The 26,862-nt window shown below is 43.1% G+C and overlaps 1 protein-coding gene across 10 annotated transcripts in view; it reads right to left on the reverse strand.

The window, feature by feature from the left end:
- CACNA1G (calcium voltage-gated channel subunit alpha1 G) overlaps nt 1–26,862 on the reverse strand; it is a 323,342-nt gene that overhangs the window by 49,574 nt on the left and 246,906 nt on the right. For all 10 annotated transcript variants that reach the window (XM_035104356.3, XM_035104361.3, XM_035104358.3 and 7 more), the window contains exons 17-21: nt 25,399–25,499; nt 22,025–22,148; nt 14,733–14,801; nt 13,342–13,526; nt 2,883–3,009 (exon numbers count right to left, since the gene is read on the reverse strand). In XM_035104356.3, coding sequence (XP_034960247.3) covers nt 2,883–3,009; nt 13,342–13,526; nt 14,733–14,801; nt 22,025–22,148; nt 25,399–25,499 — 606 coding nt within the window. The remainder of the gene's footprint in view (nt 1–2,882; nt 3,010–13,341; nt 13,527–14,732; nt 14,802–22,024; nt 22,149–25,398; nt 25,500–26,862) is intronic.

Genomic DNA, 26,862 nt, shown 5'->3' on the forward strand with positions numbered 1-26,862 from the left:
CCTGACATCTGCATCTGTGCTGGCATGGACATGCCAGGGAACACCAGCACTGCAGCATCCTTCCTTCTTATTTTTAACAAAATATTTTATAGTTCGGAGGTGGCAAGTCAAGCATGCACTTGGTTACAGATGTTCAATTTATGACTCGTTCCTTAAAGATATATTATCCTTTTCTAGAAGAAATTATGCTCCCCCCCCCAAGTAAATGTGTTTAGCATGAAGCAGCAAAAGCAAACCCCATTTTATTTCTGTAGCCATGATGGTACCATAAAAATGCAAAAATGCACAAGCTCAGAGTATTTCTTTTACCAGGGCTAGCAAACAGGTTTTTCTTTGGCTTTGCTCTAACATATTAGCAATGGAAAAGCAGTTACAAAGCATGGAATCGCCGTGGTGAGAAGAGAAATGTCAACTGTGTGCTTCACAACTAAATTAATACATAATACATATTACATAGAGTTACTTAAAGGTCACCACTGACTGTGTGGTGCAGGAAGAAGTCATCATGATACATGTGAAAATGCCTTCAATAACATTCAAAGTTTTAGGGACTGATAGAGGAAAAAGCTGATTATCTAGCATGAGTTTTAAGAGTTGGCTTAATGGACTTGGGAGGAACAAGCCACCAAATCTTCTTCAAGGGTCCTTGGTTGATGGTGGACTAACTCATGATTTCTGCCCATACACAAAATATTGTACCATGTCCAGTTTTAGCAAGAATATCTTACTCTCTTTGACAGGGACTGTATAACCCGAAGAACCTGAATGGTGCAAACAATGCTGCAAATAATTGCCAGTGGTACCCACACTTTTTATTTGTTTATGATAAATATTTATCTCCTATCTTTCCATGAGTCACGCCCAAGGCTAATTCTTGCTACAGATATGACTCACTGTAGTTCGGCCCCAATGCACAAGCTCATAAACAATTGCCCCCAATCCTGTGAAGATTAAGAGCAGGCATCCCCAAACTGCGGCCCTCCAGATGTTTTGGACTACAATTCCCATCTTCCCTGACCACTGGTCCTGTTAGCTAGGGATCATGGGAGTTGTAGGCCAAAACATCTGGAGGGCCGTCGTTTGGGGATGCCTGGACAAAGACATCATTCACACTACTAGAGGGAGGAATTTTGCACAGACCTTTGCTAGTTAAATCATATACATGGATAAAGAGAACAGCTCTTTTTTCTAGACACTAGTTGATTCTATACCTCTGCCTGTAAGTAGAATGAAGGAAAGGCCTCCCATCATCAAATTTATTCATTAAATTTGTATCCTGCCCTTCCTCCCAAAGGAGTCCAACATATTCTGTGAGATCTCACTTATTCTGTCTAGGACCGCCAGATTTAATAAGGGACAGGTGTTCCACATCTGTTAAAGTGACAGAAGAATTCTGAAAGGCGCAGCTTCTGTTTGTGCAGTCACACGGGTCGAAATTCTGTTGTGCACACAACCCTTGAAGCACGGGCATCACACTGTATTGTGAATCTGGTGACCCCGAGGCATTGATTTCAACAGCGTCAGATACAATTACCAACAGGGTGAAAGGTACTGAAACCCCAGATGATTAATATTGTCATTTTCTCAATGGCAAAAAGGAAGTGGCAGAGCGTGACAGCCTACTATGATGGATGTCAGTGCAGCGGCCTGCATCAGGCTAGGTTGAGACATCTACACTATTTTATTGAGTGACAAAAGTTATTGGCATTATCACGCTTTGCTTCCCTATAGCAAGGTTCGTTTCCCGCTGGACTATTTAAACACCACCTCTTTATTTGAACTCGAAAAGAGATGCCAAGCGTTTAGGGCTGTTTCAGCAAGCCAAACAACAGATATCAATGCATACCCATATATTTCATAGGTGGTGACATTTAATTTTTTTTTTTTTTTACCTAAGAGTACTATACTTGGGGGGTTGAAGTGTTGAAAAGCACAACACTGGATGCATACCAAACGTTGATGATTCCCCCCAACACAGCATTTTCTGAAAGGCTTAGGGACTAGGGGATCAAGCTACACCCTGTACTTTCCATTATTATATTTCATCACCTCTGTCTCCATTACAGGTTAGTTACTAGTGCCTACTCTACAGCACTTGAAGCAAATATTGAGAACTGCAGCAAGCATATATGGGGTATTGCAACCAGCACATTAGGGAAGAGATCAAAACAAGATTTAGGAATGATTACTAAATCAGATTTCTGTATCTGAAAAGTGGGAGACTGAAGAGATAAAACTTTTGGTAAATGCTCAGGATGACTTCCAAAACCAGAGAGGTTTTATAGTTATACAGTAGTGATATAATACATATTCCAACCTATACATCAAGGCATAGCTCTATAAATAAAATATGAAGAGAACAAATGGGACCACTGGATATTACTAAGCCATTATAAACTGTGCAATTGATTAAGAAACAAATCACTTGCAATACTACATTAAAGCTGCTAAATGTATCTTGGAGAGGCTTAGTCGGTTTTCATTCAGTGTTTGGGTCCATTATAGGCAACCAGCCCCTCACTCCAAATGTATGTGCTACTGTGATGCTGAAAACACACTTTTGCTTAATGAAACGCACCTATTGCGGAATGCACAAAAAGTTTACAGTTCCTACAAAAGAGACACCAAATGGTTTTGCAGCTAAAATCAAATATTTTGACTGCATTTCTATTTTAAAAAGTACCAGTAATTTGTGAAGCAGCTCTGAAACACATGGACTTATTATTTGTTCGATAAGTACCTGTGGGGTCTTGCACCTTTCTAGAGGCATATATGGTTATGAGGGTCTGTGTATATAGGAAGGTCTCCAATTCCATGCAGTTAATCTGAGCACATGGACCACCGATCTATTCTACTTTCAGTAAACCCTGTGCAAAGCCTACCTGGACCCCCAAGATGCCAAAAATGATGAAGAAAGCACAGCAGATGACAACAATGTTTCCAATGGGTTTTAGGGATGACATCAGGGTTTCCACCACCAGCTTCAGCCCTTGTGCTCGGCTAATGACCCTGAAAGACAAAACTAGCGCGTTAATAGCATCCTAACAACATATCTTCATTCAAAGGGAGTGGAGGGGAAAGGCAAGTTGAAGTAGCAGCTAGCTTAAATAAATAAATAATCACTCCAATCTGAAAAGGTAAAATGGAACTGAAAATGTGCATTTGGGAGAGCACTTGTGTGATCTGAATGAGACACAAAGAGAATTACAGGATTTTTGTGCTTTTACACAACAAACTTATCTCATAGAGATATAAACACAGCAGCATAAATGGGACATCTGAACAGTATTGCCATTTTACAATGACCAATTTGTGGCATTTCACCTTGAAACATCTATGCATTTTTGCCATGTTTTCTTCCACACTGCTGTAATAAACCCTGTGCTTTATAAGATTGTAATGGCCGCTTACGGTCTTGCAGGTGAGCGGCGGTTGCGGCCCAACACGGCACCTCCTCTTTCCTCTGGACATGCAGCACCATTTTAGATTGTTTCCCTGTGCCCTCTGGCCACCGCGGAAGCTCACGGGTTCCCACCTAACCCCTCCTTCAAATGAGCCAATATGCAGTGACCCAGGTGGGGGCATGGCCATCTACTTAGCCTGGCCGACCACTCAGCACAGCATCCAGTCGGCCAGGAGCATCACCCACCCTTCCCCTCCCTTCATTAATAGTTGATTACTGCTCTAACCATTTCTTTTCAGCTAGCCGAGCTTTGCTGTGGTCTTTTGGCGGTTGCTGTAATCGGAGCTGGGAAGCAATTTTCCCTGCTCGGCAGGTTTCACCTTCCCCATAGCACAACTTTGGCGGTTTAGGCATTGGGTGGAATCCTATAGTCTTTCATCCAATCGGGGTGTGGTGAAGTGGTGACTCACCCACCCACTGTTCCCTGTGGTGGCGTTAACAGGGTACCCCATTAGAGAGGTCTAGAGCAGGGGTCTCCAAACTAAGGCCCGGGGGCCGGATGTGGCCCAATCACCTTCTAAATCTGGCCCGCAGACGGTCCGGTAATCAGCATGTTTTTACATGAGTAGAATGTGTCCTTATATTTAAAATGCATCTCTGGGTTATTTGTGGGGCCTGCCTGGTGTTTTTACATGAGTAGAATGTGTCCTTTTATTTAAAATGCGTCTCTGGGTTATTTGTGGGGCATATGAATTCATTCATTTTTTCCCCAAAATATAGTCCTGCCCCCCACAAGGTCTGAGGGACAGTGGACCGGCTCCCTGCTGAAAAAGTTTGCTGACCCCTGGTCTAGAGGGAAGTCTTTGTCCAAAGAGCCAAGTGTGTAGGGCTAGCGGGCCATAGAGCTTCCCTCAGCACTTGGGGGCCATTTGCGTAAACCTGCATTTTGCGATGGAGCCACTCCCGAATAGACCTTGTCATGCCTCAGTTCCCCAGCAAGGGGGGTGGGGCGGGGCTGAGAGGGATATATGCCCAATGCCTACCGGTATGCCAAATCTTCCTACATCTGAAATCAATAAAGCTGTGGCCACTTAAATCCCAGACAGTCCATTCACTTTACCACTCAGCAGTTAGACACACCAGGAGACGTGACTCTCTAGCTGGGCACACAGCCAGTCTTCCAAACAGCCATAGAAATGTGAAGCTAGATGTAAAGAGCGAGCTGTGGCTGAATTTGGGTTATCACTGAATATAGGGATGCATCTTTACTACCACAATGATTTTTAAAAAATTACAACAATGAATGAGATGGGTATTCTGAAGCAACTGACAGCTTAGGATTCTCAGGGTACCCATGGGATAATTTTTGAGATAAAGCTTTCAAGATGCCTTTAGCTTTAGCTTGACTATTTAAATGCACTGAAAGGCCGTACGTTATCAAGAGCTGTGACTGCCACATACATTCGTCCCCTTATGGCCCCTGATGACCAGAACAGTTGACCAAAACTCCAGTTTATGCAAAAGATGAGGAAAAGTCTATGGTATAATGATGCCAATTAAGGGCATTGGCCTAACAGATTCTGGTTTCAGATAATTGAGATATTGCACTGAGATCTTGAGATGAAGGAAGGTATACAAATCTAATAAAAATAAATAAAATAGATTTATTTGTGTGTGGGTTGAATTCAGTTGCCTGCGATGTATCCTGTCAACATGTCTTTAATTTTGCTCAACTTTTAAAAATACAGCAGTAGCCTCAGTAGTGCTTCCCTGGAAACCCCATGCTCCTTGGCTGAGAAATTAAACTGTATCCTGTTTGACCTCATGGGTAACAATCTAAGCTCCTTTAAACAGAGTCCGACACTGTATAACCCGACATCATTCTTCAGATGTAGGCCCTTGGACAATGGTTCACTTCTGCAGGAAGTTTGAATGTATGGTTTTAATCTAACTCACTGTCACTTGTGGCCTTATTTCTTGACTGGGATTTCTGAACATTGCTACCCATTTGGAGAAAATCTCTATGTATTCTGCTCTTTGGCAAAGCTTCAGCAGTTTGTATCCCCCCCCCCCGAATACACTGTCATCATTAACATTCTCAAGGTAAAAAGCAAATATATTTACTTATATTTTTATTGGTTCAGTGGGGAACTTTTCTCTCTTTTTTTGGCCAGCAATAGACAGGGCCAAATCCAGAAGGGGATGGGGCCAAGACCACCCACACCAATTGATCTACACAATCCTCCCACTTCACACATCTCTACACCAACACACACACACACACACACACACACACACTCATTTACTCACATTCATTTATCCCCACACTCCCTCCTCTCATACACATCTCTTGCGTTTCCTTGCTGTGCGTTCTATGGTCTGTTTCTGCACCACCAGCTCATCCCTGTCCTCTGTTTCAGACAGAAGCAGCCAAGAAGGAGAAATGGACTTTGGAAGGAGTGGGGCTGCAGGAGAGACCAACCAGCTGCATGGGGAGGCCTGGCAGGCCATGCTTGGATTCTCCACCCCAATTGTAATGGATCCACTTTATTTCTTGCAGATTTGTAGCATGGCACTATCCCTGAAAAAGTGACAGCACCATTAAAAATGCACAGTTGGTTTCATGATTTTCAGGGGCCCTGGGTAAGAGACCACCAGTAAGCCCTGTTAGGCACTGAGCCATAGAGTGTGGAATATACAAACTGAGAGCACCCCAGAATAATCATGTTCCTGGAATAAGTGTCCTCCCCACAAATTTCTCTGGAGCATAATGACCGTTCCCCACATAAAGGCAGCCCTGGAAGTTTGGAAGCCGGCACTGCCTACCTGGGCTGGATACTGGTGTTCTCCGCCCACTCAGTTAGCCGTCCTATCCAGCTCAGGGAGGCATGCTGGGGATTGGCCAGGTAGGAACAGGTAACCTTACCTGGCACACGGTGGAAGGTGAGCCATTCTCGGGAAGCAGCCAACGGATTCAGAGCTTTAGAGCTTTTCCTGGCAGCTTCGCTGGATTCCACGAGGTTTGAGGTAGGTAGGCCCCTTTGCCCTTCGCGGGGCTTTTCCTCTTTTGCCCCCCATCCTCTTTATTTTAATTTCCTTTCCCCCCCCACGTGAATTGAGGGCCCATCGGCCCTGGGGGAGGAGGGTGGGTGGCAGCGTGGGCCCCCTTGCGAGCTTTGGAGTGCCCCCCATGTAATTTCGGGCCTATCGGCCCTGGGGAGGTAGCAGGCGCCGCTGGAAGCCTCTGGCGCTTCCTGGGCCTTTCCGGGCGGTGGTGGTGGCCTCTCCGGCCCTTTCCCACCGTTGGGGCGGCTGGGGGGGGGGCGCGCCGCCATTCCGGGCAGCCTAACCCCTCCCGGAGCAATTTGCGGTTAGAACAAAAGTGCCTTAATACCAAATCAGACATTGGCCCATTGGTCTGTGGGGCTGCCATACGCCTGAGATCTTCTTCACCCCATGGAGTATATGCTATCCTAGCCCCTCCCTCTCCAAAGAGCATAGTGGAATAACATATCTTCACAGGCTTCACCTTCCACATCTGTGCAGAGCAACTAAAAGTCAGCTAATCATTCTCCATGTGGATGACTTCTATTTCTTATAGAACCCCCGGTTTTTTGCTGAAGAATGAGGTAAACAAGCTTTAAGAAAATAAATAAGTAGCTTTAAATTCTGTATCCAATGATAACAGCAATTCCCTGTGTTAGGTTTTGTTTTGTTTGTTCATAACACTGTTGCTTAAAATCCTTTTGCTCTTGACTTTCCTACCTCCATTCTGTCATATACATTCCAACTTCCTTGAGTTGAAACTCATTCAGGAAGCCTTGATTGGGACTTTGCACAACTTCCACACTAATCAGTGACCTTCAGTGATACAGCATCACTCCGGAATACAACACAAAATTCCATAACTGCGAATTAGAGTATACTGCTGCAATTGGAGAGAGTGAGCAAGCAAGCAATCGATACGTGAGACAGATGCAAGCAGGAAAACAAAGCGGCTAGAATTACTGCACTGCCTTACCAAGGACAAGTCTTACCAAGGGCAGAACTTTACCAAGAGAAATTAAGAAGAAGCTTGATTGCCTTATTTTAGCTACCAAGTCCTTAAGCAATGTCCCCCTAAAAAAAAATTGACCAAAGCAGCTTGCCATGCTTAACAGGTTGTGGACATATAGAGTGAACAGTAGTTAACACAACTACTCTGTTTTACTATTTACTGGACACTGCATTTGTAAATGAACAGAAACTGTCCTTTGTGGGTGTACACTAAAACAAGTGTAGAGTGAATGTTGTAAAAGCATGGCTCTGAAGCCTTGCTGGAAGTTTTAGTGAACATTTTTCTTTGGTCCTAGAAGACCCACTTGCCACCCTTGCACAGTCCACCCAATGCATGAAAACCACCTGGACATGAAAAAATTTGAATATTGTATTGTACTTTCCTTCATTTTCTCCCAAGGCTGCTTCCCATATTTTGAGTGCATTCCAAATGTGTTCACCGTGAGTGGGAAAAGCTTTCCCTGCAGAACATAGCCTGCCCTTTATCCTCCAAAGCAACCATCCTAGTCCTTAGCTCAGTGTGCTCTGCACAGGCAGGTCCCATCCATATAGGCAGCTCCACTTTCAAGATCATCAATAAACTAGCATTCCCGCCTATTTATTTTAGTTACTTAATACCATAGAAAAGAACAATATGTATACAATAAAAACAACAAGAACAGAAGCTAAAAGAGCAGGTTACAGAACAGTATAAATACCAAACACTCGAAATAAAACCCAGTTAAAATGCCTGGGAGAATAAAAATGATGCCAGTAGGTACCAGGCAAGTTTTTTTTTCTGGAGAGATAATTCTACAACCAGGGCACTACCACCAAGCAGACCCTTTTCCTTGTCACCTCCCACTGAATCTGTGGTGGCAGGACCATCCAAAAGTGATGGCCTTCGAAGATGACCTTGACTGATAAAGATGTACAAGATTCATCATGCAACTTGGACCTAAGCCATTAAGGGCTTTAGGAGTTAAGAACTGAACCCAACTCGGAACAAAACAAGGATCCAGTGCAATTAATGAAGCACTGGCATTTTGTGATAATTGCACCTGGTTCTAGTTAGCAATCTAGCAGCTGTATTTTGAACTAATGGTACTTTCCAAACTCTTTACAAAGGCAGCCCCACATATAACACATTACCAAAGTCTAACCTGGAGGTTACCAAAACACGGATGACTGAGGCTCGGCTATCTCTATCCAGAAAGGATCAGAGTTGGCATGCCAGCTGCATCTGGTAGAAGGCATTCAATGCAACTGTGGTCAACTGTGCCTCCAGTGACAAAGCAGGATCTAGACGCAACACATACATTCCTCCTATAGCGGAAGTGTCACCCTACCTGGACAACAGTCACTATCCTTGGAGTAATGGGCAGCATCACACTTGAACACTAGCTTAGGGCTGGGAACGGAAGTCTTCTTTCCCCCATTCTACCCTTAGCTCAAGGATGGGGAAATGGTGGACCTCCATATGTTGTAGGACTCCAATTCCTATCATCCCTGATCACTTGATATGCTGGCTAGGACTCATGGGAGTTGGAGTCCAACAACATCCAGAGAGCCAAAGGTTTCCCATTCCTGCCTAAATCAGCTGAGTCTACAACTAATTGATACTCCATATATAAAAGCAGCCCTGACCCAGACAATGTTGTAACAATTGTTCTTAATCCTTCACTAGGGTTCTCTCCCTCCAGGCTGTGCTCTCCCCATTTTCCTTTGTCCTCCTTACTGTCCCAGTGGTACTCTCCTTTGCCATCCCTTTGCTTCCAGGTCTGATTAGAGTAGTTCCTGTTTGAGGGTCTTCACTTCATGCCACCCTCTGAGACTTCTGCACAATGTCTCCTTCCTCCTCTTCTCATCTTTTTTATATTAAAAAACCCTGTTTGTCACACTCAAAGCTGGAGCCAATCACAAGTCAGTCTTCAACCAGCAGAGTACTCCTGCTAATAAAATTAGTCATGCTTAATGCTAGGCATGATCCATAGTGTTCTAGTGAACTATTTAAAGCATGGATGTCCCTAATCGCTGGAAGCAGGAAACTACAACATGGATTTTATTGCTCGCCACTGTCTCTCACTAAATCCTCGTGTACAATAATAGAAATATCACTTTCCAATCTCTATTATTTTTCCCGAGCAATTAGAACAAGAATTTACACAGACAACTGCTTTTGCTTTGTGTTAATTGTATTCTCTTCATATATTTTTTTAAACGAAGCAGATGGATGATCTTTATATAACTCCTCCAGCAAATAAACACACCACATATGCACATACAGCGAATGGATTGGTTTCTGCAAGTCTAGTCCGGGTAGAGGTTAATATGGATGTGCGTGTGGCCGTGGTGTGATGGCCACCAAGGATGTGAACCATGTGTGCCCTGCCACATGACAAGCCTTGTGTAAAGCCTTGGACACATAGTTCCTGGCAAACAATACTTGCACAATCTCCAAGGCTTTGCTGGCGTGGTTAAAACTGGCTTGAATCACAAGGGCAGCGCTTCACACAAACGGCATACCATGTGGAGAAGTGCCCATATGGTTTGCATCCGTTGCGGACACCACATCACAGAGTGCATGTATGAAGTGGCGCCTCTTCGGATAAAAAGGGAGGCGTGTTTGTCTAAGCTGTTTCCTTTTGGTAGCAAAGAGTACAGTTACACTTGGTGCTAGGGTGGGGGAAGATTTGGATGTGCACAGGCATGTTTTGATGAAAGATTTCTACAAGCTGGACAGGGATAATTCTGTCATTCCCTTGGCTCTATTCTCTTGTCTGCTTCACCATTTCTCCACCAGATCTACATTCTTCTATATTTTTCATTGGCATGGGAAGGGTGTGTGTGAGCAATTTCCTTGAAGTAGACTATATAATGAAAAACAATCACATCCAAATGTTGCAATATGCATTATGTAAGTTGCGCTATTTATTCCGGGCAACAAAACCACATTTGGACTATTTGGTGCAGAAACGTGCGCACCGCTTTGGCTTAAAAACCTCTCTGTCGTTTCCTCCTCGGCTTCAATGCTAATGCAGTTCTCATGTCTTCAGGAAGCAAAAATGTAAAGACTTTGACAGAATACAACTAATCCCTAATCACTGAAAGAGGGCGACATGTTTTTGCTTAAGGGCTCCAGGGGCCCTTAATGGTACAATTAGCAGGGCTTCTTGGCTCTAAATTAATAGTGTGGTGGATCAGAGACCACGGAGGTGGTAGGCAGGAACAGAAGCTCAATGGTATCCAAGAGGTTGTGGGGGGGGGCAGCTGAGGCTGACCTGTTAGAGTTAGCACTAATATTTGGGAATGGGGAGGCTGCGTTTGTTGGCATTCCTTCAGGAATGAGATCCAGCTCTCCCACAAATCCATGCAAATAACTCATCCATTTCAGCTACCTGAGGCTGTAGTGAGAATGGTTTTAAGCTAAGACAAATGAGGAAAATTGAAGTCAGGGCATGTGTTACTCCCCCTTCCAAAGCATACCTCCCCATCTAATCCCTGGAGTATTTCCCAGTTCTGCTAGCCTCAGCAGTCTCAATTTTTTCTGCTAAACTTGCACCATGCAGACAGCTCCATCCTAAACACCTGTCAGTCTCATATCGGCTGGAACACATTTGCCAGCTTTAAGCCTACTAGTCTGATCAGAGCACTTGTCACAAAGTGAGGGAAATTCAGATTTGCCTTCAACACTCAGAGAAGTGTTAATATGATAGAAAAGAGCCACGAAAAATGACTTGTAGCGTAGTGTTATGAAGAGTGAATAATTCATACATCTATTTTGGAAGCCAAAGCCAGGACAGAATAGTATTCAATCCCCACTCCACCCCCAATTATTCTGAATACATTTTAAATGTTGATTTCTCTTGTATTTGATTCTGGCAATAGCAGCCAGGAAGGAAAAAAAAATTAGTTCCAAGTAATCCAGATTACGTTTCCGTGCGCTGCTCTGGTTCACCAGAAGCGGCTTAGTCATGTTGGCCACATGACCCGGAAGCTGTACGCCGGCTCCCTCGGCCAGTTAAGCGAGATGAGCGCCGCAACCCCAGAGTCATCCGTGACTGGACCTAATGGTCAGGGGTCCCTTTACCTTTACCTTAATCCAGATTTACAAGGGGCTGGTGGATTACTACAATGTGTTATACATGGGGCTAACTGTGGAAACAGTCTGGAAACTCAGCTGCTCCAATATAGGGCAGTGAAAACGTTAATTACCACATCAGGACCTTAACATCTGCACTGGCTTCAATATATTCCTGTGCCGAATTCAGGGTACTAATATTATTCTTTAATCTCCTTAATGGCTTGGGGCCATGCTAGTGGAAGGCTCACCTTTTTCTGCATATGCCTTAAGATCTTCATTAGAGGTTCTACTCCAGATGCCTCCACCAAATAAGATGTGTGGTTACTAAGGAGTGGGCCTTTTTGGTGGTGGTGTCTTGGTTATAGAATGCCCCCGCCCCCGAGAGGCCTGCTTGATACCTACACTGTGGTCTTTCCAGCACCAGGTAAATATATTTTTATTTTGCAAGTCTTTTTTTAAAAAAAAGTTATATGCATCTTAGATATTTCACAGTAATTATCCACCCCCTCCAATGATTGGGGGAAGGGATGTAGCTCAATGGTAGAGCATCTCCTTTGTATTTAGAATGTACCAGGTTCAGTTCCCAGCATCTCTAGGTAGGGCTGGGTGAGGCCCCCTGCCTAAAACCCTGAAGAGCCTCTACCCATCTGTGTAGACAACACTGAGCTTGATGGACAAATAGACTCAGTAGGAAGTTCCCTATGTCCCTATGATCTTGTATTGGCTGCAGTGATATTGTTTTTATTATTGTTATTTTATTATGTCTTTATTTAACCGATTCATAACTTTTATAAACTTCTCAGAACACTTTGTGGAAGGGTAGCATAAAAAAATCTAAATAAGTAGTTAACGGCACAGCACCTCAGAAAGTTCTCTACAAACAACACTTGGAATTCCTCCTCTCTTCCTTTAAACAGGGTCTTTTGGGAGTGCTTTAATGCAAGTTGTCAACAGACCTCAGTAAACAAGCGCCTAATCATCCAGGGAGAAGCATGTTAGTTGTAACAGCAGTCTTGATCACTCATCTGTCCCCCAAAAACATTATTTCAGCAGAAGGAAAACCCAAGACAACATATTACACTTTTGTTGAAGCAGCTGCACAGGCAGGTTCAAGGTGTTGTTACTTGTATACACACACAGCCTAAACAACTTGGGACCCAGCCACCTGAGAGACAACTTCTTCCTTTACAACCCTGCTTGGCTATTACATTTGATGGTAGAGGACTTCTTGGGAGTACTAAGAGCTCCTACTACAGTATTAGCCTTGCATCCACCACAGTGTGGAATTCGCTACCATCTGACCTAAGGCATTATCCAACAAACTACTCTTTCAGGTGCATGCTAAATATTTTTATTATAATTATTAACTGAAGACTTGTCAGAAAATAATTTTGTTTACATTAAAACTGTCACAATAATTTACAACAATCACAGGGCAGTTGACAACATAAGGAAGGGACTATCAATTAAACAAAAAAAGCCCACATATCTGGTCATGTGTATCCACTGTGAGACAGACAGTTCCTATTCATACAAATTCAATTTATTATTTAGCATGAGCAACAGACTGCTTTTGCCACAGCATCCTGAAGTGGTGTGCTGTGCCTCTAGCATCTCTGTTGAGGCCTGTGGCACTCTCTCAAGTATAGATTTCACCTGCAAACATTTAATGGTATGTTGCCCCAGTATAGGTGTCCTTCCACTCCTTATTTCTCCAAGAGCACCTTTATTTCTTTCCATTACCTACTTGATCCATCGTTTCCCACACCCAGCCCAACATCCTTTGACCATTCCACATAACCCTCTGTAGTTTCCTTACCTTAACGGTCTGAGAGTTCGCAGTAGCCTCAAGACTCTTAGCATTCCAAGGATTTTTGTGCCGCTATCGGAAACCATCGAAACCAGGATGTCAGCCACTGAGATGAGAACCAACACCCCGTCCAGCACATTCCAACTACTTCTCAAGTATGCCTTCTCACCAAAGCACAAGCCTAATGCCACCACCTGTCAAGATGTCAAAATTGCAACAAAAGATGACTAATTGAGTCAATATGTTGAAGGCATTGTTTACAGATACGAGACTGCAAATGCATTGGCTTCCCAGTTATAGAAACACAACTAAGCCAATCCTACAAAGTGTTATAATGTAAGGTTCATAAAAAATAACTATGCAGAAACATCCCAGATTGTGCCTTTAACAGCTGATGTATTTTTAATGCAGTTAAAACCTAATTGCGCAAAAGTGTCTGCAATAATGTATAGGAATGAGATAAAAGAAGGGCACACACGATTAATATTTTTTTACAGCTGACTGCAGATATAAATGGTTAGGAAGCTGCTGAGCATATGCTATCCTGAGCCACAAGGCTTTCAAACCATTTTCAGGTGCAACAAGGTCAGAAGAACATCTAAAATGTAACATTGGAAGGTTGCTAATTTCACACATGCTAGATTTGTTGGAAGCATTTCTTCCTACCCACTGGTGACATCCCCACCAATTCCCAGCAAGTTAGAAAGTTTCAGCTGAGCATTTAAAACTCTGGCCTTTTCAGAGGCAAGCAGGCCTGAATGGTAAATCTCTTAAAAGAGCATATAGCAGATACAAACAGAGATGTCGAAAACGAGCCCTTGTGGAAGGTGCTTGGTCTTCATTTGGGTTACATGGCAAGCTGCTGCACAGGGTCTCAGTTCTGTGGTTCAAAAGGTCAACAGATGGGAGTACACACTCCACTAGCCAACCTCTGTTAACAGGGATGAGGAACTTGTGGCTCCCCATGTTGTTGGATTCCAATTCCCATCAGGCCAGGCAAGCATGGCCAAGGAAAAGGGATGATGGAAACTGTAGTCCAGCACCATCTGGAGCACCACTGGTTTCTATTCTTGCTCAATTAGCTGCTACAAACATGTAACTTAAGTGTTTAGAACTCAATGAGTGCATATGAGTTCCAAACACTCTTTTGCATGGGCATGCTGGGATGTCGCAGTAGGGGAGCCCGTTTTCACAGGACATGTGCATACTGGCATAGAGCTTATACTGATGAAATGAGTTCAGTAATAATAATAATTTATTATTTATACCCCACCCATCTGGCTGAGTCTCCCCAGGCACTCTGGGCGGCTCCCAATTGAATATTAAAACAACACAGCAGGTAGGAAAGATGTGTTTCATGAGGATTCAGGGCGAGGCCAGAAGGCCAAAGGGTAATTTACCTTGATGGTCATTTCAGCCAGGAAGATTGCTGTGAAAATATAGTTGGAGAGTGTGAGGAAAATTCGTTCCTATTTAAAAAGAGAGAGAGAGAGAGAGAGAGAGAGAGAGAGAGAGAGAGAGAGAGAGATGCAATATTTTAATCTCATTTTCCAAGCTGTGCATATTAACATACCTGGGAGCTGCTAAATGGTTTCTTGCTTTCATGCCGAAATACCCACAACATTTGCTATCAAAGGAGAAACTAGTCCAAATATGTGCAGAATAAGATTTAATTTTGTGAAAGCCGCTTTGCTTTTCTCATGCACTTTTATCTGTGTTAGTACCATGGACAGCTGCTGCCTCTCTTGTACACTGAGGTGGGATATGCACTGCAAACCATTTTCCCACAGTACAATCTCACATCTTTCCCTATATGCCTAGAATGAGCAGTGACATCTTTTTACTTGTACTAAGAATTCCAGAATACATGGAAGTGCCTGATAGAAAGTGGAAGGCACCAGAAATAGTGTGTGTTGTGTGAGGCTGTTGTGCATCCCATGTAACATTCAGGACATATTAAACACATTGCTGAGAGTCTTGGTACCATCATTGTTTTACGAACAAGCTGAGCACCAGCTTTCTGGAGGTAGGCATGCAAAGCAGTTCTTGCAAGGGGAGGAAAATCTAGATCCCGCCCTCCTATCTGCCACATTACCACAGCTGTCCACCTCAGTTTCCTCTATGCCTGCTGTTCGCGCAGAGCTGGGTTTCCTAATCCACATGTGTGAAGGGAATCTGAAATATGTGCGAGTATCCTTTTTCTTTTGACCCAAGTCCTGTGAATTTTCTTCCTTTCTCTACATTTAAGGTGTAGTTCAGGAGAGTCAATGGAGTGAGAGAGAAAAACAGATTCTTGTGCTTTCATTTAATAAATTTACAAATGTACAAGTTGAAAGGAAATTATAGGAGTGATATGAAATGAAGCAAATAAAAACAATGCAAGTTTCAAGCAGTATCAACCCAGGGCCCACACTTGGGTTACCTTTGAGCACATGAGGCCAAGCTACTAATTTCCAGCAATGTACACAGCTGAACCTCAATTAGCAATGAACACAGAAACAAACTTTGTCCTTTCTCTAATTCAGTCTTCCTCAAACCTGGTACTCCCCAGATGTTTTGGATTCCAACTCTCTCTTCCATGGTAGCAAGCATTAGGTAAGAGATGATGGGAGCTGAACTTCAAAACATTAGGAAGGCACCAGGTAGAGGAAGGCTGATATAGCTGCCTAAAGTTGTCTGTGACCTTCAGGGGATGTTAGCATTTAGCTATTACATACCACTGCATTACAGTCCTTGTTTAATTCATTTTTCATAAAAACCTCCATTCATTATGCTCCACATTTTCCCGAAGGGTACCTGGGAAATCCAAGCCTAACCTGACACCCCTATAGCTTAGTCAAAGTCCATAGGTTCCCCAGGGGTGGCTAAGGATCCTCTCTGGATCACATTTACAAATGATCACAGAAGTAGCTAGTGGAAACGAGACTTTGCAATGATAATAATTAAAGACATCACACTTCTGACTAATCCAGACATCCCCAAACTTCGGCCCTCCAGATGTTTTGGACTACAATTCCCATCATCCCTGACCACTGGTCCTGTTAGCTAGGGATCATGGGAGTTGTAGGCCAAAACATCTGGAGGGCCGCAGTTTGGGGATGCCTGGACTAATCTCTTTGCAATCTCTGATTATGCTTAGGGAGAAGACGAGGCCTCTGAGATAAAAATGCTGTTCAAAACTCAAAACATGATAGATCACGATGTGTGGAGAATGACTCGGGAATCAGTTAATAGCCACTTTTCCAGGCTGGCCTCTGTAATTAATCAAATCTTGCAGGTTGCTGCTGTGACCACACAAGCTTCTTCACCAGGAAAACATTCCCCGCCTTCTTCGGAGTACTGCACAAAAAATGGGTCTCTACAAGGTCAGCAAGCATGCCATGCAGACGAGCTGCTGGAGGACTGGATAAGGTCCTGCTTTAAGGGCTGCAGATAAAATATTAATAGCAGTCAGAAAAGGTTTGGAATATTAGACTCCTTTGCGGGAAGCATGCAGCAATTTTAGAGTGTAATCTCTGCAGACCACAGAGAGAATTCTCAGAAAGGGATTGCACATTGTCTAGAGGCAGTGCTCCCTCCCTCCCTCCCCCACTGCGGTGACAGGCTGGCTGGATCTGGGACAGCAAGAGAACCGGCTTGAGGCGGTTAGAAAATACACATCTCTGGAAGGCAAAGAATAATTGCTATAGACGACTGAAGCTCAAGTAATACCTATTTTGGTTTCTAGGCAAGAAGTCTGTTCCATGGAGAAGTTAGTATATGAGCCCTGACTCCCTTTAGGGGGTTTTACACTGCCCCCCCACTCCCAACACTAATGTAAAGGACTACTGAAATCCTTTTGCAAGCCAGCTCTCATGGTCCAGCTCTCTTCCATCCTGTCTGAGTTGGTCACTTTCAATCCAAAACTTATTCAGCTTTCTCACACTTGAATTCAAAGACTATCCTTCTGAACACAAGAAGCGCCCTGCTAGTCTACACATAACACAAGAAAAGGCCCATCTAGACCAGCATCCTGTTCTTACGGTGGCCATTAAAATGCCTACAGGAAGCCAGCAAGAAGGGCCTCAGCGAAACAGCAATCTCCCAACTTGTACTATCCAGCAACACTGCTTTCAAAAGTGGAGAGCGGACATAGCCATCGTGGCTAGTAGCCATGGATAGCCTTATCCTCCATGACCTTGAGAACAAATTCTGAGCAAAAGCTTCAGCTGCTTCTCTGTTCTTCAGCTTCAGGGGGCATGCCTTTCTCCACCCCACCCCCTGCTTCCCCATTTAATCTTCCTGGTTGCCCTACTTGACACTTCTGATCAACACCACTCCAGCCCCACTTCAAAAACTTTTTCCATGCCCATCTTTTATCCTCACATTTCCCGTGCGCCGCCCCCCCCCCCAGATCTAAGCCCTCTTCTCCACAACCACTGGAGCTGCAGGAACCACACACACACTTGTCCTCTTTTGTACCTGGGCAACCTTATTTCTCCCTGAAATAAAATGCCAGATAAAAGACCTCTGTCCAGTAGTGGATGGAGGCAATGGCACCCACCCGGCCTCCAGCTGCCTTCATAGCTCCTGCATACCAGGACAGAGATGGGGAGGGACAAGGTGGTTGTGAGGTTGGCACGGTGTGAATAATACGGTGGGAACACCAGATTGGCTCCACCAGTGCATCTGCACCATGCTGACCTCACCAATGCCTCACCCCTCCTGCTTTCAGTCCTGGTATACAGCATCGATATGGGCAACTGGAGGCCAGGTCAGCACCCTGTCCCTATTCACTGCCCGCTGATGCCTGTTTGATATTGCGTGGTTTCTTCTGGATTCTGTGTGCTGGCAGGCACCATTTTGAAATCCTATGACTATTTACTCTTAAAACGGCTAATTCTTTCATAGGTCCTGCATGCAAAGAACAATTGCTAAATTCAACCAAACCAGATGTCAGTTTGTTTCCTAATAACCTCCCCGACAACATGCAATACAGGGATTTTTTTTTTAAGAAAAGCATCTGAAAGTTAATAGTGGCCCACAAGCTCAAAATAGCTCTTGCCCTATCCAAATCACTCATGTAAGAATTGTTTTATAAAGAAAGTTAATAGAGAACAGTGTCAATGATTGCTCGCTCATTAAAAGAACGTTTTTACTTTAATAGTTGGAAAGGCATTCATGTGAAGCCCCATTTGACAAAAGTTTGAAAACTCCCAGCCTTAATGAAGAGCACATTTTATTAACTAACTAACACACATGTTCAGTTTCTGTGGATGGGGGGAGGGGAAGTAAAAAGAAAGGAAAGAAAAAGCAGAAACTTAAATTTGTTTTCATGCCACAGTTCTTTGTGGGTCACGCAATCATTTAAAACAAAATTATGTGCTTTACCAGTTATGGAAATCTTTCTTAGTGTGAAGTGGCTAAGCTACAAAGGCACACATCTGGAGGTAGTTCCTTGAAATCTATGGGACACAGATTTTGTGACCCAGAAAAGAGAGAGCTTTAGTGGAACACAGGGTGGAATTGTTTCAAAATGCTGTAGTCAGGAGTGCTCCTGATTAGGATTACAGCTGCTCTATTCCATTCTATTCTCCCTTCCCACTGTCTGTCCACCCCCACCCCCAGTACCTACTGTGCATGCTACTGAGTCTTCACTCCCTTTAAAGATTTTTTGTACTACTGCAAGCTTTGGGTTTTCTCCTCACCAATCCTGCTGATAACCTCCCTCCTGTGTGGAGCTGTTTTGGCTCCATAAGCAATGATGCTCACAGCCTTAACACTGGAAGAAGGAATATCTTGGGTCTGAAAGCTTGATCTCCAGTGCATGCTTATCTGAAAGCAAGTCCCACTAAGCTCAGTAAGGTTTATTACCAAGGAAGCACACAAAAAGAGTGTAGGACTAGTTTTTGATGCAGCTGCTTCTAATGACTAACTGCAACATGTTTTGAAATGACACCCTGTGTGGTAGCTTCATCAACATGGGTTATAGGGCTGGCCCTATCATTAGTCAGGGTGAGGCAACTGGCTAAGGTGGCAGCTGCCCTGGGGAAGCATTATCATCTTGTGATTGTCCTTCCTGAGCCTCAAGCCATTTTGTTCTGTTGCTACATGGCCTCTTCTGGACCAGCTACTCTGCCATGCTACTCTCCAGTGTGGTAGTAGATGTTATCGGTATCAATTTATTTGGCTTTCGGTTGTGGAATTGGGAGGGGTGCCATCTTATCCTTTGTTCCAGGTAGCAAAATATCTGGCCCTGATGGTTTGGGTATGAAAACCGAAAATCTATTTTAAGCTCTTGCTTGTTTTGTGACACCAGTTGGACTCCTAACAGACATTCGTCCATGACAATAAAACCTATCATTTGTACAGCAGCCAAACATGCCATTAAGTTGTATGGATGGCTTCAATTCAAAACACAGAAATTTCAGTTGCCGGTACTTCGACTTTAAAGCCTTTCAATAACTAAAACTGTCATTTCATATTCAAATTTAATAGAACTCCAGAGCATTCAAATGGGTGCATTTTAACTAACTTGCCAAGTTTGAATTTATATTCTGTTTTTAATTCATTAAAGCCCAAATAAGATGTCTGAAACTGACACCGATTCCTTGATGGTTTGAATTTCAGTAATTTGAATGGATTTGACCATTTGAAAAATACTCTTTGCTTTCAGCTCCCATTTTAAGCTAAAGGAAGATGATTCTAGAGGGGTGCAGCCAGAATAGTATTTGACAATGCTATAGAAGCCCCCCAACAGTTGTGTGTTTTGTTTATCAGCCCCTCTTTTTGCCTCTCGGAAGCTGCAAATCCTAAGCATGCTCACCAGGATGTAATCCCATTGAATTCAGTGGGGCTTATGTCCAAGCAAACATGCATAGGATCAGGCGGTAAGAAACTGAAATAAAATAATAGAACAGTCAGATTAATATGCTTTATCTGGTTAGAATCTGATTGACAGACAAACAGGCACTGTTGCTATGAAGATCTGATTGGGGAGGGGGAACCCAATTATGCAAATCTATCAAAACAAATGTTGCAGGGAACCAGAATGAAGATGTTTGTTCCTATCAAAACAAAGAGGAGAAAAAGAAGTGCAAAATAGAGCTATTCCTTTCCTTCCTTTGCGCTGTGCCACCCCCCACCCCCCGTAAATGCCAATGCAGAACAGATGGAAAGGACCAAAACCCAACATTACACCAAGAAAGCAAAAGAGTTTGAATGTTTATTGAAGAAGAAAACTGTGACAGATGCCATAGCTGTGTCAAGTATTAAAACAAGCTGATTCTGCCTTGGGAAATAGGATGCCACAAAAAAAAGGGGGGGTGTTCTTACTTTGATATCTTCGGCACATGGCTGTTGCTTTTGGATATTACAGAGTGGAATAAAAGACAACTTGACAGGGGCAAAAGCAAGGAAAGCCCCTTTGCACCCACTGCTGGGAAGGGGCATTTATTGCTCAAAGTAACAGCGTGCAGGTGAAGAACTAAAAAATGAATAAGCCACAGCCAATAATAAACTGATGAGGCCTCGACTTGTTATAAACCACAATGCTTAAATCCAAGAGCAGAGCACGGAATAAGGACAAGCAGCAGCTAATTCCACATAAATGCAAATCTGGAGGTCAGCTGTGCATCTGTAATGGCCAGATGTGCCACCATGTTGCTGGATCTAGGCAGCCGATGAACAGGATTTGCCAGGGTGGGAATTGAAGGCAGTTTTGCCTTAGCACTGAAAGTAAAAGTTTGGTGCTGATGTTGCTTAGATAGTAGCACTGCTTGTGTGCTTGCTTCTGTGACCCCATAATGCCTGCTCAAATATGTACATTTGTACGGTGAGGGGTGGAAACATATTATTAGGACGATACGATGTCTCTAGCCCCCTCTCCTCCTAAAAAAGCTTATCTTAGGAAGGCTGCCATGAATTTCTCAACATGTGGAGGAATTGCAGAAGTGAAGCAAAGCATTTTGAAAATACCATTTAGATGTGTGAAACGGTCATATTAGAAGGGCAACAAAGAGTCTTGTGCATTAAAGACCAACACATTTTTATTACAGCAAATGATTCAGTGAACTAGAACTCACCTCATCAGATGCATGGAGTGCAATCTTTATTTTGATTCATTTATTCATTCAATAAATTTAAATTCTGCCCTTTGTCATAAACAATGAAGTTATCAAATAGTAACTATTCTGCATTTAATATACCCAATAATGAAATATGAATGAATATGAACTGAGCTCTAGTCAGTGAAAGATTATGCAAAAAAGGGGCTTTATGGTGCCACAAGACTCTTAAGGTTGCACAAAGCAAAATTCTGCAAGTGATGTTGAAAAAGAAAGTTTTCTCCTTGAGGAACTGTATTCATTCTTCCAGTGTGACTTTCTTGTGATGTTACAAAAGCTACAGGAAAAGTGCGGCAGCCTTCAGACTGTTCATGAAATAGGATCATCTCTAGATCACCAAAGAGAGAGGTGATTGCTGAGGTGATTGCCCACAGGTGCTTTGATCTCTTGGTAAAACCAGTACAAGACCCAGTATTTTAACTTAAACGCATGCATTCACCTTTAGCCAGCTGAGATTAGCCCCTACCCAACAGCATGGCTAAAGAGATTGAAGGCAAGAGCAGACATTGCTAAGAATACAACATCTGCTTGGTTTGCTCAGCAAGGTGGTAACCATCAGGAAGCAATGAGGCTTGGCTACTACTCACAGCACTGTGTGGCTCAATTTTGGGACGTTCCATCGCAATGGTGATGCAGTTCAGAAAGATGATTACCAAGACAATATGATCAAACATCTTGTGAGTAATGATTTTATTGCATATCACACGGAATCTAGGAAAGGGAAGGGGAAAAGAAGACTTGGGAATTAGTTGTCATCACAAGCCGTAAGCATGCAGAATGACATTTCTTTCTAAACCAAATGTCTGAAACAATCCCCTCTCCCCCCTAACCCCCACTTTTGGGAAACTGAATCCCCACTCTTACACATTTCTTTCATTAGAATATAACTGCAGATATTTCAAATTGTTCAGGAACAGAGATTTGTTGGCGTAATTCTTCTCTCAAACTTTCCCTAGCAAAGCTTATTTCAAGGCATTTCACTCTCAGAAAGACCTTCTGTTGGGAACATCACACTTTTTTTTTAAATAAAAGTTGTTTGTTATACCTTATTATTATCCCAGAATTACATGCCTGAGAAAACTGCTAGTGGGCCACAAGGAATGTACCAATCAATCAGTCAATGAATCAATTAATAGTTCTTGTGAGTTGATAAAGGAGGCTGTCTGCTGTGGCTCTGTACACCACTCTCGCCTGGACTCCTTCTACTTGGCCTCTACTGTTGATGGCTAATCAGTCTGGCAGTGTTTCTGCATTGGGTGCAATAGGATTATTAATGAGCTCCTGATGCTAAATGACTTATTGCAGAAGAGGCTGCCCACCGTGTGCCTGAATGCATCACTGCTCTAGACTTGCCTTGTCAAAGACATGGCCAGATTAACCAACCATGCAGAAATGGTGTGTGTGTGTTCTGAGGTACCCTTGCACATTCAAAAAGCAAATTTTTTGCATGTTCAAGTGAAGGGCACTTTCAATTTAATTTTCTGCACAGGGTCTGGGAAAACGCATGCTCCAAACCAGGCATTCCGAAACTTCGGCCCTCCAGATGTTTTGGACTACAATTCCCATCTTCCCTGACCACTGGTCCTGTTAGCTAGGGATCATGGGAGTTGTAGGCCAAAACATCTGGAGGGCCGCAGTTTGGGGATGCCTGCTCCAAACAATCTACTTTCAGATGCATGCTCCAGATTTTCTCATTTGTTTACTTAAGCCTTTTCTGACTAAATGCTAAAAATTATTGTCCATTAATTATCTTCAGCATTGCATTGTTATTTAACTGCATTGCTTTTGGTGTATATTTTTTGGTGTATAGTTTGTTTGTTTTCTGTACAGTGCTCTGATATATTCAGATGTGAGCAAATTTATATATTGTTTAAAATGAATGAATGAATGGCACCTGTATGTCCCATCTGCCCACCCCCTCTGAGGCAAAAAGAATATTGGGGAGGGGCAATGAAGATCAGGAAAGGGTTAATGCCCTTGCCCCCGGTTATTCTGTTCCAATCTGATCTGCACGGGATTTACCTCTTTAAAATCTCCATGGGATATATTAATCATCTCCCAGCACCATATCTAATTTGGTTTATATTTAAAGACTGGAATATCTTGATGGAAGAGGTCAATAGGGTGTTAGACAAACATTACTACATTTGTAACGGACTGTAAACACACGTGCAGAAAAGTCTCACATGAAGCAGGACAGGGCTCCAGGAGTGCATCGCCATATGGCAAAATGACTGTGATGCACTTTGTAGTATTCCAGAAATAAGAATTTTGCTCAAGTTGAAACAGGTCAGTTTCCCTGCATGATGATGTTTCTTCAATTCTTCTTGCATCGCAGGAAAGAGAGGAGATAACCAACCCCTCCTCCTATTCCTGAAAAAGGTTAGGAATCTGCCTTATAATGTCACCTCATTAGCCAATTGAGCTCGTTACTCTCTATGCCAGGGATGGTGAATTTGCGATTCTCCAGAACTCCTATCATCCCTGACTATTGGCTATGCTGGCTGCAGCAGACGGGGGTTGGAGTCCAACATCTCAGCCATCCTTGGTGCATACAGGCTTACAGTAGCTCTCCAGGGCTTCAGAACAGTGTCTTTCCCAGCCATGGGTGCAGATGCCAGAGACTTAAGCTGAGGCCTCTTGCATACAGTCTAGTGCTGAGCTATGCCTTCCCCTAAATCACTGCAGCAAATGAATACATGTCCACAAACAGCCCACCACCGCCTCTTCCAGAACCTATGTCCTCCCCTTATTTCATTTAGCCCAGTCTTGGTGATCCTGGCAGCTCTTGTGCCCCAGAAGCCTTTTGATCTATCTATAAGCACAACTTACTATGGAAATTATATGTTCCATTCCAGCCTGTGTGTGTGTATTTTTTTTGGGGGGGGGGTAATTAATTTATATGATTATGCATTTAAAAAATCACATTCCTCTGTGGAATCTGTATTTCTTGAGAAGATGGGGTAGCAACTGAGAGTATGAAAGGCCAATGAGCAAAGGAAAAATAAGGGGTGGAATTCAAACAATTATACTTACTGAAATCACATTAAAATCACTACTGCTACCAGTCCCAAAATGTATGGCTGATGCTACAGAGGTACTGTAGGGAGGAGACCTTGCATCTATCTAACGCAGAATTCCTTACTAGTTGACTTATAAAACAACAGCACTGCGAGGGTTTATTGAGTGGAAAGCAGAAAACAGTCACACATAAGATGGACTTGTTAATAGCAACTGCAGCAAAAATTATAATTATTTTTGTTAAAGCAAATGTTTCGGTTTGCAAACACTAATCCCTGCATGTAATCGCTTTAGTCTCTCTTGCTGTTGTTTCTGGCTATATGAATGAATGTTAAAGGATCACACTCTTGCCAGAATGATCTACTCTGACAGGTAGGAGTTTTCCAGGGTCCCATCACTCGGTACCTGATCCTTTTAACTGGAGTTGCCAGAGATCAGGGCATCTTCCACACATAAAACAAGTGCTCTACCTTTGAGCTAGAGGGCGGTATCCAACTAACTCACTATGCCAGTGGAAGGATTTCTGCTTATACAATAGAAGTTCCCTGTTAGTGCCACAAACACTCCTCAAATCTGCTCTGGAGGGTTTGGAGAAACCTCAGAATCTATTTTGTTGCACAAGCTGAAATCCTTGCGCTGACGAAACAAGTATTAATTGGATACCACCCACTGCCCCTTCACAATGTTGTTAGCATTGATGGCCAGCAGCTAATGCTACAAAATGTAATAATTGATTTCAAGAGGTGCTGGGTGCTGGCAGCCATTGGACATTAGCACAAGTTCAAATCTTTCAGCTGGCAACAATTTTTTTCCGGTTCCCCTTGCAACTGTTAAGTCTGAGGGAATTCTACAACTGCCATGCTCTGCAAATATTTATTTGAGCACAGAATCCTGGAGCCCTGCCTGCCACAGTGTTATCAATCACACTAAGTTGCCTTACTTAGACTGAGGAGCAAAGATGTAGATAGACCAGGAATCTCTTTCTTTGCACCAGGTGGGGAGGCGTGCCCTTATCCAAGCCTTCATACGGTCCTTTTTACTCTTAAAGAGAAAGAGAGAGAGAGACAAAAATTGAAAATACAATGAGACACCAATCAGCTCCTCCAAGTGGCTGCAGCAGCCATTCAAAACCATAATCTATAACGAGGAAAATAGACAGGTGAAGAGCTCTTATGATACTTTAATTCCCACCCTTGCCCATCAGCCCTGAAAATATCTTGCAGGCTGCTAGCTGGAGGCCGTCTCTGAATTGGACATCCTGGCCTTAAAACAAGGACTAAAACAATTAATCTGACGGCGCGGAGATGTCACTCATGCTGTGTTGCTCAAGAATGGATTAATGGTATCTTACAGTACAGGCAGGCTCCTCCACTTACACAAGCAGCGTAAAGAGATGGGTGTCTGGCGGGGCATAGATTGAGAGAAATTTATTGTAGAGATATGCACTGCTGTGCACAGTATCAGTTTAAAGACCACTCCAGCACGGCAGCGGCACTTTAAAAGTAAGTCACTGGGTGGAAAATGCAGACATAGCAGCTAAGAAAGAATAAATATAATTGTCTCTCAATCTCAGATAGTATCAAAACTGTCAAGAAACAACTCGATAGGAAAAATAGCACACAGCTAACATAAAGGCAGCAAGAAGGAATCTCTGGGGAAAGATGGACAAGCATTTTCTTTAATATACGATATACTCCTCTGTGAGAGAAGAGTAACAAATAACAGAACCCACAAGAGTGGCTAGGTTTTACCTTTTCTCAATGGATTGGTTTTCATGTTATATAAGGACAGATTCTACAGGTAAAATATAGGGGCAGATTCCCACATGGGAAGTGATGGGAACAATAATTCTGATTACAACTTAATCTCGGAGTTTGCAAGCAACGTTCTCATAGGCTCTCATTGAGCAGAATGACCAAATGCACCGAGGAGAAAATGACTGAATGAAATAATCAAGCCAAACAAAACTCTAATTTGCTCATGTTATTATGTGGGTCAGGTCACAAAGATGCAAAGCCACAGTCTGCTAGGAAAGCAAATTAAGGCACACGAGATGAAACCAATCACGCCGTTCCCAAGGGGACAATTGCAAAGATACAAGACATATCAAATAATTTGAGCGTGTGGATATTAGACACAATTTGGGAAATCCCTCCTTGTTTCAGATCTGAAAAGTCGAATTGTGCATTGTTGTTTATTTGTCCATTCTTCCCCTGATATGCACGCAGTTGTATGAAATGAATTAGCATGTTAACAATGAAGTATTAAATGAATTTCCTGTCACTGAGAATTTATGACCTGCTCACATATTAGGAATGTGATACTGAGTCAGACCACTGGTCCATACAGTTCAGCACCGTCTACACTGACCGGCAGCTGATCTCCAGGGTTTCTGGGGGACGAT

Source organism: Zootoca vivipara, chromosome 2 (assembly GCF_965207765.1).
Source record: "Zootoca vivipara chromosome 2, rZooViv2.hap1.1, whole genome shotgun sequence".
Lineage (NCBI taxonomy): Eukaryota > Metazoa > Chordata > Lepidosauria > Squamata > Lacertidae > Zootoca > Zootoca vivipara.